General features: G+C 35.7%; 1 protein-coding gene across 1 annotated transcript; it reads left to right on the forward strand.

The window, feature by feature from the left end:
* Positions 1–8,169: 8,169 nt before the first annotated feature.
* On the forward strand, positions 8,170–11,788 carry LOC138697760 (cuticle protein 5-like). The gene is made up of 2 exons (XM_069823248.1): positions 8,170–8,282; positions 10,712–11,788. The coding sequence occupies exons 1-2, from the start codon at positions 8,265–8,267 to the stop codon at positions 11,258–11,260; spliced, it is 567 nt and encodes a 188-aa protein (XP_069679349.1). The 5' UTR covers positions 8,170–8,264; the 3' UTR covers positions 11,261–11,788.
* The last annotated feature ends 2,039 nt before the right edge of the window (positions 11,789–13,827 follow it).

Genomic DNA, 13,827 nt, shown 5'->3' on the forward strand with positions numbered 1-13,827 from the left:
ATATTTTTGCTTGATCACTTTCATTTAGGTAGAGGGCTGTTTCAACTTAAGACACGGGGCCCCCAGCATTATTTCTCCTCTTAAGTTGGGAGGTATACGTCTGGCTAGAATAATTTACTATAATTCACAGAATTTATAGGTCCTCTGGAAATAAAAAATTGGCATGCTTAACATACACTATCTGTACATCACTGAACAATTTTAATGTTTCTGAAAACCATTTAGTATGATTATGATTATTATTATTATTATTATTATTATTATTATTATTATTATTATTAAATAAATCTGTGGAGTATTGTTCAGTAGGACAGCGTTTAGGCTATACCATAACTCAAAAAGTGCTCAAGATATTTTAATGAAAATTTGTATGTAATTATATTTCTCCCATGTAATCAACATCCTCTAGGATCTTTAGTGTACAATGTAAAGTTTATTAAAAAAAATATTATTTTCGTACACAATTTAAACAATTTAAAGAACTATACATTCTACATAAAGGGTCCTAGAGTACATCATTTTACGTGAAAGAACTTATATAGACATGCAAAGTTTCATAAAACTATTTTAAGTACGTTTACAGTTAGCTATTATGTAAAGCCTACTCAGTTGATAAAAATACCCCACAAATTTTCGTAATAAAAAAGTTATTACTAGATTTATAAAAAAATATTATAATTGCTTAGTGATGTACAGATAGTGTATATTAAGCAAGACAATTTTTATGTCCAAACAACTTATAGATTCTGAGAAAAAATGTTTAAACATAATAATTATACAATTATAATAGCGAAAGATGTACCTAAAACCTTAAGCTGAATTTTTTTTTTCATTTTCAGTAAAAAAATAACATTTTCGTTTTGTTGTAAAAAATGAATCGGCAATCTCTTGTTTAGGCCTATACGTTGACAAAGTTTCAATACTCTATGGCGCTCGAAAGCATCAAAATTAAGTAATATATTAATGGCAGCACCCCTGAACTTCAGTTCTATGAACATTTTACAAGCTGTGTTCTCATCCCTTTTTTTTCTTTCTTTTTTTTTTCAGCACATTTCGTCAGGTTGGAAGTATAAAGGCTCTTACAATTTTGACGCTAGAAATATGAAATTTTTCCTGTATGTTCTATGAAGTATGGTTAACAAATCAGAGTATCAGATTTTTTATATGTTAATTAATTTTTTATTTAAAAATAATTTGTATAACAATACGTACTAGAAAATTAAAAAAACAACTTTTGACAAAATAATATTTTTTCTCTATTCTAAGGATATATTTCTAAAATATGGATGCTTAGTGCTTTCCTAAGTACATCAAAGATACTGTAATTTTTTTTCTAGATCATATACTTAAAATTTGTACAAGGAGATAGATTTTAAAGATATGCACCAATTTGTTTTAGAAAAAGGGCATAACTCAGAAAATATCAGAGTGAAATGCATGAAATGTGTAGCATGTATATATATATATATATATATATATATAATATGTGGAATATGTGTGCAAAAAATGAACCAACTAGCTGCAAAACTACAGAAATTACAAATTTCACTCATCTCCTCCCTTAATAAAGCCATGATAAGAATTCTGTCGTTCTTAAAGATCCACTTCTCTCATCTGCGAACAACGAATGCATTTGCTAGCTCAACAATTACTATGTAACCGACAATATCAATGTTAAACTTAATTAACGTGAAATTTTACTCAGCTATACACTGGATATTCATGTGTATTTTACAAGGAACGTAATAATCTTTACGGAAATTATTCATCTGAAACTCGAAAAATTTTAACTTATACAATGTTACTGAAATTAATTATCTGCCGTTTACAGATTTTAGCGTTCTGTCTCATGGCTGTGAATGCAGTGCTCACTCGCCCAGGATACGCTGGCTATCCCTATGGCGCTGCGCCTCTTCACTATGGACACCATGCCGCCCTCCCCGTGCACGACACCCCCGAGGTCGCCGCAGCTAAGGCCGCCCACTTCGCCGCCTACGGAGCAGCCGCCGCCGCTGCAGCTGGCGCCCCCGGCTACGGCCACGGTGCTTATGGTGGACACTACGGTGGTCACTATGACGATGGACAGTATCACCCTGGACGCTACGATGATGGACAGGATCACTACGGGCACTATGCCGGTCACTATGACGACGGACAGTACCACCCTGGACTCTACGATGATGGACAGGACCATTATGGTGGCCACTATGGACACTACGATGATGGACAGTACCACGAAGGCCATTACGGTGCTGGTCTCTATGGTGGCCACTACGCTGCTCACGTGCCTGCAGTGCCCGTGGACACCCCTGAAGTGGCCGCAGCTAAGGCTGCCCACTTCGCAGCTCATGCTCACGTTGCCGGTCACCACTACGGATAAGTCGCACCTGCACTGCCTAGTCACAACGCTATGGACTGATGCTGTGGCCAGAATTGAACATGATTATATCGATCTACGAGACTTTTAAATGTTCTTTTATACTTTACCTCTTTCGTGCTGTATATAACAGGAAATTTTAAGGTCATTTTTCATTATACTGCAAATTATTTTATGTGTATTTAATTACGTATTTATTTCACTGTCAATATCATGACACACGCTCTTTTCAGAATTTGTTTTCACTTTCCATATTTCTGTATCTGTAGTAATCTCTCTATTTACTAGTAAATTTCTGCATTATAAAATGTACAAAAAAAAAAAGCGCACAGAACAATTATCTGTATAAAGTATACATTCATACCATATTTTTCAACCAGTACACATGACTGTAAATATAGAGTATCAAAATAGGAGGAATAATTATTATTTATCTCTCGTTATTTTAAGTCACCTCTATATCATGCCTTAACAAAATAAGGCTGTATTGTATGAGTGAAAAACATCTCAATAAAGTGAGTTATTTTAAATGAAGTGTTATGGCATTTCTAATTTAGTGAACACTTATAACACCTTTTCCTGATTTCCCTGTATCATAAAATATACAGAAAAATGGATATGTTTGTGATATAATGGTACATGATTAAATGCTCAAAAATTACATCATAAACACATAATTTTCCTTCTGATGCTAGAATTTGTAACTAAAATAAATAAGCGCAAAGTCAGAATGAAGGTTGTACTTGTTTAGTAAAACTCAACTCCTTTATGCCAGTCTTCTTCTGAGTCTTAAATCAGATTCAACACTCAAATTATTTCTGCATTAATTATTTTAAAATAAATTAGAGAAGAAAACCCACATTCACAAAAGTAAGTAGTTGTAAACACCATACAAATTTTACAGTTTTTTTTTCTGAGATGAAAGAATATTAATTTCCTCTTGCAAACCAAAGTGTATTAAATTCATTCTCTTGATCACTTGCCTCAGACGTCCATCACATACATATCGTATTTCTGAGAAGTAGTTAACGATTGTGGCAAGGTGTGATCAATAGAAAATGGGTCACTAATCCAAAAATTCTGAAGTCACATATTATTTAAATCATTTTATTTAACTTTTTCATTGTTTAAAACTATGGAAACAGATTCATATCTTTATATTTTTTGATAATTTATTTTTTATTTCACAATTTGTTGAAATATCATTCTGCATTGGCTCATGTACCACCAGAGGTACTCGTATCATAGGTTGAAAACCGATAGTTTATTAGCTAATACAAAACAACTATTTTTATAGTTAGTTGCTAGCATTATCATTATCTATAATCGTGTGTTGCGAACCTGTTCGACACTGTGTTCTGTGTACAGCAGATCCCATCTCAAGACTGAAAATCTGACCCTAGTTCAGATATAGTTGTAATTGAATATGGTAATTAATTACATCACTGAGTCATAGAAATGAATGGAATTCTTGAGCATATGTGAGTGCGGCAATGAACTTCCGGGTTATCTAAAAGTAATTTGTAAGTAAGTAACTTCCTCACTATAATTTTGATCCTACACATTTTCAAACATGTGCAGGATGACGCACGAAATGATCCTCCATTTTTTTTTATATTTTAACAGTTATAATATGAAAAATCACATTCTGTTTCAAAACAAGTGAAGTGTAATTCAGATAGCTGCCACTAGGAATTTAGTGTTTACAGCGTGTCGATCAAAGGAAGACTTATCTTGAGCAAGATTAATCTAGTCCCACCATCATATTCCAACTCCCTCAAACACATTTTAATATTATTCCCATCTATGACTCGGCCTCCCCAAAGGTCTTACCCTCTCAGGTCTCTCAATTAACACTCTATATGCATTTCTGGATTCACCATATGTGCTACACGCCCTGTTCATCTAAAACGTCTGGATTAAACGTTCTTAATTATGTGAGGTGAAGAATAAAGTGCGTTCAGTTCAGCGTTGTGCAATTTCTTCCATTGTCCTGTGACTTCATCCCTCTTGGCTCCAATATTTTCCTAAGCACCTTATACTCGAACACCCTTAATCTCTGTTCCTCTCTCAAATTGAGAGTCCAAGTTTTAAAGCAGACTGAATGACAAAAGCTTCTCAACCGATTAATAGCAGGATTTTCTATATATATATATATATATATATATATATATATATATATATATATATATATTCTGCATTCAATTTCCTCTCGAGTGTCATTTATATTTGTTACTCTTGCTACAAGGTATTTGAATTTACCACCTTTTAAAAGGATGAATTCCCAATTTTTATATTTTCATTTCGTGCCATGTTCTGGTCGCGAGACATAATCATGTAGTTTGTCTTTTCGGGATTTACTTGCAAAGCTATCTCACTACTTGTTTCAAATGAAATGCCCATGCTTTCCCTAATAATTTCTGCATTTTCTCCTAACATATTCACGTCATCCGCACAAACAAGCAACTGATGTAACCAGTTCAATTCCAAACCCTATCTATTTTCCAGGACTTTCATAATGGCATATTCTAGAGCAAAATTAAAATATAAAGGTGGTAATGCATCTACTTGTTTCAACCCCCAGTGAATTGGAAAAGCGTCAGACGGCTGACGTTCACGAACTCTGCTGTGATAGTGAGGGAGTTACATTATTAAATTGCTCAGTTCCCATACAGTTCCTGTTCTCTCCATTTCCTTATGTTATTGTCGTACATTAGCCATAAAATGAAGAGCAATTTTGTGTAGTCGATCACTGTTCGTATGTCTATTTGTTGGAGCCAACTGTATTTCTAGGCTATTTATGTGTATCTTAAACAATGGTTCACTTTCCAGCTCTAAAAATATTTATTTTGTTGCCATAGCACTCGGGGTAGCAAAACCAACTGAGGCCCCTGCAATGACTACATGGTGTACATCATGTGCCTGTTCCGCAGGAGGTCTTAGTCCCGGTCAGACCATAGAATTTTTCAGTGGCACATGGACGCAACTGAAGATTTCGTGTTAACAATTTTTGCCAATATTAATTCCATTGTCATACTCATAGCACTTACTCAATTGGATGTTGGAGTACTGTTGGGCACAGTCTAGAGACATGCGCGAATATTAGAATTAAATCTGGATATGAAAACGCAGCGATTCTTAGCAAGACAACTTTTGTGAGTGAGAATGAGCCTAATCTTCATTTCATACAAGCTGACTCCGCATGTAAGCAAATGCAGATGACTGAATCCCATCATATTGTCTGCAGGGCAAAAAACGTCATTATGGCGCCTAGAACGCTAAGCTAGTTCCAAGTCTGAAAACACAATCTGTTCCACATTTTGGAAGACTTAATAGGAAACGTGCTGTATTTTTAACACGAAAACGAAATACAGTTGAAAAACTAATTACTAGTTACGAAGTGTGTGAAGCAAGAATATAATTTGTAGGCGAGGTGAGAACGGACCGTTGTTGGAAATGAGGAGTAATAAGATGACATGCAGCTGCGTCACCTCTTACAACATCGTGGCTAACGAGAAAGACAGGCTTCGGCACGAATCGGAGTCAAGTGGTTATCATGGTCTAGTTATGGTCATCTTGACAATCGCCTAATATAAATACATGTTCAAAGTTCTAAAAAGCAAAGGAATGTCTATACTAAACTCATGTTAAAAGTACATTTACATATAAACTTGTTCAATGTTGGCCATGTTATGACTAAGAATGTGACGTCGCGCTGTAGCCTGTATTTCTCGTTAGCCACGGTACAACACAACCCAAACATAGGAGATGGGAACATAGGAACCAATCAACGGTCGGGACGCGGAAGGATTTTGCGTTATGTTTGTCGATATGCGGAGTCACCTCGTATGGAGTGAAAATTAGTTGGGAGTTAACGTAATCGTTCACGATGTCGAACGCAGCACTAAGGGTTAACCCTCACTCTCTAGAATGAAAATAATACAATATTAATAACAAATAATTATTTATTAATATTAAGTTATAATTATTACAAAACCAACAGGGATTACTTTTCAATGTAACTGAAGGTGAAGACATTTCGACACATATTAAATTAATCTGTTACCTGAAGTCTTTAAGATGAAGACACGAGTAATCCAGAAATAAAAAAAAAAATGTTATATTTCACAATGACGTTGAAGCACTCGAAAGTCAAATTCTGACCACTATTTTTATTTGAAGCCTACAGTACATCGACTGTCTGACGGAACAAAATTAATATGTACAACGCACTAGAATTTGTAAAATTGTTTGTGATAAGCAAAATCCTGGAAAAAATGGATAAATATGAATTAAAGACATAAAAAGTCGTAAATGAAAATTGAAAAATAGAAGCAGACTAAGTGAAATAGCTTACTATTACATCACAAAAAGAGTAAGTAAGGTCAGGATAAACCAGAAACTGATGGAAAGGGCTCCGAAGCACAGTCAAAATGGTATTGTCATAAAGTGAAAAGAAGAGGGATATGCAACGAAAGTGTGTAAATGAATATAATCTGAGGAGGAAGAGGATTGGAATATGTAATAAAAAGAAGATAGAGAGGAAACTGAATATGAAGTTGAGGATTGAGATGATTAATAAGAAGATTCATTTTATTTTTCATTTTAGTAGGTTATTTTACGACGCTTTATCAACATCTTAGGTTATTTAGCGTCGGAATGTCGTAATGAAATGAACATGATAATGCCGATGAAATGAGTCCGGGGTCCAGCACCGAAAGTTACCCAGCATTTGCTCATATTGGGTTGAGGGAAAACTCCGAAAAAAAACCTCAACCAGGTAACTTGCCCCGACCAGAAATCGAACCTGGGCCACCTGGTTTCGCGGCCAGACGCGCTAACCGTTACTCCACACATTTGGACTTAATAAGAAGATTCATAGGTAATACTGAAGAGGACAAGACAAGAAAAAGGCGAAGAGAAAAGCAAAGAAGAGGTTATTAAAAAGAGAATATAAGATGATGAAAAATGAAATTAAAAAAGAGACGAAGAAATCGTATATAACGACATTTTCAACTACAGTACAGAGGTTATTCAGTGTCGAAATTAAATGCGGACAAGAAATGGTTAGCAAATTCTGCTTAGAACCCTCTATTAGGGACATGATTCTTTTACTTTCCATAAATCTACGACAAGAGACACATAGTTTTACTTTCCTCCTGCAGAAAACCATGCTGAAAATTTTATCACTGTTTAGAATACATCACCCTTGATTGGGTTTGAACCTAGGAGCCTCAGATGGAACGGCTAGTATAGTAATCGTCATAGCACCTAGAATAACAGGAAAACGAAGACGGAGAGGAAGATAAGCTAAAATAAAATGACAAATTAGAAGATGTAGCCTATTTGGTGAAGTAAGGAGATATGACGAAGGAGAAGAAGAATAAGATGAAAACACAAAGAGGGCGCAAAATACGACGAATGAAAAAGAAAGAAGAAAAGAATAATATCACGACGATGATGATCATGATGATGACCATAATGAAGACAATAGTGTTGGTAATGATGGGCATGTTGACGAAGGTAAACACAAATCATTCGTACCTTATCATTATCCAGAATGTAGTACTCTGCGCTTTCGTATAATCGCTGGGTTCGGAATCAGGAATGCGATTAGTTAAGAACTCGTTAGCAGAGTTCTGCTTGGACAAGGGACTTGCTTTCCGTATAGCGGGATGCTGAAGGAAAAGGAGGTGTGTCCCATAACAAGTTTCGTATGGAATTGTCTCGAAATATTTTAAACAAATGAAAGCGAAGGACAAATTCTCTTTGTGATTGTGTTTGTTACAGATATATAAAGGACCCTATGGTATGGCAGACGGCACAATTTGTCTTAGTCAACAAGTGTCTCAGTTAGTTCCTCGAGGAGAAACAACAGCTAGTCAAAATGACCAGAAGTCTTCAGGTAAGATATTTCTGCATGATTTAAAGTGCAAACATTTGCTAATTAATATATTTTCCAATCATGTTTTAATGATAATAATAATAATAATAATAATAATAATAATAATAATAATAATAATAATAATAATAATAATAAATTTCCTGTGCTCTTGTTTTTTATTTCCGGGAGTGAAATACAACATTAATTTCCCCAAGGATACCTGCTTCTTGTACTTTTTTTCTCTCACATACTGAACTTATGTCACGAAGACCACAGTTTTAGCATGACTAGCTTTTAATTAAAATTTCTTTTTGGAGATGAGTGAAATCTATAAAAATCCTAATATTTTAAAACTGAGATTGAAGACAAATGCAAATATAAGCAAGTCAAATTTTTGTTTGCAAACCTTATTTTTATTAAGTAAATTATATGAAGATATTTATAGCTACAGTGTGTTAAATAGGTGCTTCATGACAAGTATGTGAAGATATTTACTTATATGAGAATGACAAATAACAGATTTCGTTCTCTTTAATATATTCGTTTAAGGAAACAATCCGAAAACAAAAGGATCAGAAATTCTTGATTGTTCTACAAACATGAAGTAAACTTTGCACAAAATATGTACAGAATGCAGAATAATTTAAGAAATGAAGGGCTCAGAGCCATAATAGACAAAGCGCCATATATTAAAAACGTAGAAAACAAGGGTTAAAATTGATTACCATAATTCAATGAAACAGACAGCAAGTAATATAAAGTATGCACATTAAAACTAAATGATATGTCAGTCTTCATTAAACTACGGTATTCAATTAACTTTAATCCTTGCTTTCTCCGTTTTTAATAAATGGCGCTTGGCCCACTATGGCTCTGAACCCTTCAAATATCATAAGATAATAGATGAGGTGAAGAAAACTTTTAACCACAATCTACTATATACAGTCACGAAGCTTGAGTTTTGAGGGTGCTAGAAACAATAGACTGTGACGGTTCTATTTTGCATTGCCTGTAATGAGGCGATATTAGTGGTGAGCAACTATCTAATATTTGCATATTTACTACATATTGAGCTTCGCGACTGTATATACTAGACTGTGTTTTAACTATAAATTTAAGCTCAATTGTTACTGTTCACCGCTAAGAGGTTGAAGCCGAATTATCTCGCAATGAGTATACAATGAGTTAGGTCTGAAGGAAATTCCAGCGTTAGACTGGTATTTCTTGTGACGAATCAGTTACTTTAGGGGGAAGGACTTTAGATGCTTACAAGAAATCTTATATACTATAAGGAAGAAAAAAACACTATCAGTGTTTTTGTTTTTAAATCCTCACGAAACTGCTCAATGTGTAAGAAACACACCGCAGTTAAAAAAAATCTTCTTTTTGAATCGCCTTGACTTTTCGAGGGCCGAACCCGGGACGGATACTTGACCTTAGGCTTACTTTTGCCCCATATACTGTATGTAATGATTGTCCAAACAGCGGCTGTGACTCAAGTGCTGGTTTTTCATCCAGGCGGCCGGGCTTCGATCCCCTGCCGGTTGAGATGGAATTTATAGTGGACAAAGCACACGTTGCATAGGAATTTTCTCGGGGTACTCCCGTTTCCTTCTATCACTCCACCACCAGTCATAAATTTGTTGCAAATATTCTTCAAAATATGAGGAGATAAATCATTAACTTCAAACGAGTAAGATAAATGGATGGATGGATGGATGGATGGATGGATGGATGGATGGATGGATAGATGGATGGATGGATGGATGGATGGATGGATGGATGGATCAAGCCATGATAAGAATTCTGTCATTCTTAATGATCCACGTCACATCTGCGAACCACGAATGCATTGCAAGCTCAACAACTATAGCCCCGTCGTTCTAATTTCCGGCAGCCAATCGCGTTGCAGGTCGGCTACATTTAAACGTGTGCGTCTTGTGGTTCGCTTATGAAGACGTTATTCATTTCTTAAGGCTCGATAAATACTTAATATAATCGCCCGCCATTTTGACTCTTTCGTTGGCGTTCGCAGAAAGCACACGAAGACGTTATTTGCTACTCAATTATTTGCTGAATTACAGTGCGTTTGATTTATTATCATAGGAGCTATGACATGATAATATTTAACGGTATGGCAAATAGATACCTCGTATGGTAGCTCGGCAACGAAAGAACAAAAATCGCGAACGATACTACCTACTTAGACTTTATAAAGCCTTCACTTCCTGTGACGTAAGCAAAGAGGAGGAGTTACGCCGGGAATAACAGCGTCGCGACTAATAATATGTAATCGACAATAACAATGTCAAACTTGAAATTTTACTCAGCTATAAACTGGATATTCATGTGTATTTTCCAAGGAATGTAATAGTCTTAACAGAATTTATTCATCTGAAACTCGCAAAATTTTCACTTATACAATGTTACTGAAATTCTGTCGTTTACAGATTATGGCGTTCTGCCTTATGGCTGTGAATGCAGTGTTCGCTCGCCCAGGATACGCTGGATATCCCTATGGCGCTGCGCCTCTTCACTATGGACACCATGCCGCCCTCCCGGTGCACGACACTCCCGAGGTCGCCGCCGCTAAGGCCGCCCACTTCGCCGCCTACGGAGCTGCCGCCGCCGCTGCAGCTGGCGCCCCCGGCTACGGCCACGGCGCTTATGGTGGACACTATGGTGGTCACTATGACGATGGACAGTATCACCCTGGACACTACGATGATGGACAGGACCACTACGGGCACTATGCCGGTCACTATGACGACGGACAGTACCACCCTGGACTCTACGATGATGGACAGGACCATTATGGTGGTCACTATGGACACTACGATGATGGACAGTACCACGAAGGTCATTACGGTGCTGGTCTCTATGGTGGCCACTACGCTGCCCACGTGCCTGCAGTGCCCGTGGACACCCCTGAAGTGGCCGCGGCTAAGGCTGCCCACTTCGCAGCTCATGCCCACGTTGCCGGCCACCACTACGGATAAGTCGCACCTGCACTGCCTAGTCACAACGCTATGGATTGATTTTGTGGCCAGAATCGAAGCTAATTGTGTGGATCAACGAGATTTTTCAATAATATCACCCTACTTTTAACATGATTGTCACGCTTTCATAGGATGGGAAGTTCTGTAAGCTCAGTTACAGTACTTCTTAAGTGTATTTAATGTATTTATTTCACCATCGTTCTCATGACTAATAGTGATTTCATATTTTTCCTTCACTTCTCGTAGTTTATATCTGTAAATTTTTCTCTATGAATTAGTATATTTCTGCATTATAAAATGTAAAAAAAAAAACAGAACAAATATGTATAAAAAGTGTACACTCATAATATATGTAGTCAAATGAGGCTCATAACTGTAAATATAGAGCATTAAAATAAGGAATATTAATTTATTCATCGTTATTTTATGGTAACTCTATAGTATGCTTCACGAAATATAACTACACTGTATTCCACGAGTGAAAACATTATAATATTTTATTTTGAATAAAATGTTTAAAAATAAAAACCTTTCTTTTAACTTTTATAACATTTTCCCGCCATCCTTGCTGTATTTACATTCTTAAATACCTGCACAACACTATGAGAAAGAAAAACAAAACTTTGATTTCATTTGTAAATTATAGATTTCAAATAGATAGGATTCGTTTAATTAATATTATACAAATTTACATAGAATAATTATAAGCATATTTTAATTATTTTCAATATTATTTTTATTTATGAAGTTCGGGATTTAAAATTCTTTCACACGAACGTAACGAATGTGCCTGACAAAATATCTAAACCTACAAAAATTAGGTATTTTTCCACTTCGGGTAGTAATATTATCTCGCTTAGACAAAATAACCAAAAGAGATTCAGCAAGCTGTCAATATCCTAGGAGAAAAAAACGATTGTCACGTACAGGTGACACGGGGCATTTTATGAACTTCACGTATATTATTTGCTTCTCTTTCTTTATAGCCTGGAAATTTGTAAAATTGTAAGATGTTCAATGAAGATTTTCAAATTGAAGATGTATCTGTTAAAAAAATAATCTTAATAACCTCTCAAGATGGCGACAGGGCTGATGAGGAAAATGGCGACGAGGCAGAACTAAACCTGAACCAATTCCCTACACGTATGCTTATTACAACAGTTGAAGTAAATGTGACATCTCAGCGGATCAAGACAGTAGAAGAAAATTCACTCAGAACCGACTTTCGATCTTTACTTTCTGACTAAGGCTATAAAATTAGTGAATTAATACTACAGCATCACAAATAATGCTTGCATTGCAAACGAGGAGGAAAACAGTAAAACAAATATACCTACCAGAAATTGCATAGAGGAAATGGGTGGATGAAGTATGCGTATTTACTGATACCAGAAACAGGTGATGAAGAATAATTTATTACAAATAGACATGAGTATAATCCAGCGATAACCAACTCATCTGCTCTTACGAAGCCCTGTGTGCACTCACGAGCAAAAATAGAGCAACGTTGACATTGCAAGCATTGATACAATCTCTTGCATACTGCTCGTGTGTAGCGAAGAGTGGACACGGAGCTCGAACTCAGCTGATCTGTACGTGCAGAATAGTCAGCTGCATGAACCCTGCTGAACATGTTGCCACGTCTCTCACACCAGAATATTAACAAATTTAAGCATGCATTATTATTTAATTTCACGAAAATGTAATACAACACACAAATATTTATTTAAACTAATATTAACTCTTAGTTAGATATGTAGTAGTAGTAGTATTTATCTATTTAACCTGGTAGAGATAAGGCGGTCAGCCTTCTTTGCCCCTATACCAGGGGATTACAACTATAATATGAACAATAAAATTACAATTAACATTAAATTTACAATTAGCCTACAATAAAAATTAAAGTACGACAAGATTACCTGATTAATGAAAGCTAGACATTTTATCATAGAAGTTAAGAACAAAGAATATTTTTGTATTTATTGAATTACAAATTAAACCTAGAATAACAAAATTCTATAGTGATGAAATTACCGGATATTGAAATAATTTGTGATATATTAAGAGAACTATTTACAAGAAACCATGTCTGAACGAGTCTCAATTACTAACCAAGTGCCTAGAAAGTTTGCGTTTGAATTGAGTTTTATTTCGACAGTTCCTGATACTAGCAGGTAACGAATTCCAGAGTCTTGGCAGGGCTATTGTGAAAGAGGATGAGTATGAGGAGGTGCGATGGGATGGTATTTTTAGTATTGTTTCATGGTGAGAGCGTGTGTTCAGATTGTGGTGGGAAGATATGCCTACTGATGTAAATGTTTTCGTAATTTTACTCACGATATAAGATGAGCAACGCAAATAAAATAAGGAAAGAAATATTATTTCCTGGGAAAACTATGAAGATTTGACCCTATGTTGTAGGAATATTTGTTAATCCTGTAGACAGTCCCCGAATACTGTGAAAAGGGCGGCACTTATACCCCTTAGATTATTGTATTTTATTTGGCAGTGCGTAAATTGATTACTTACTTTTTTACGCACTAGTGTTTTAAAGACTCACTTTACGC

This window comes from Periplaneta americana, chromosome 4 (genome assembly GCF_040183065.1).
Source record: "Periplaneta americana isolate PAMFEO1 chromosome 4, P.americana_PAMFEO1_priV1, whole genome shotgun sequence".
Lineage (NCBI taxonomy): Eukaryota > Metazoa > Arthropoda > Insecta > Blattodea > Blattidae > Periplaneta > Periplaneta americana.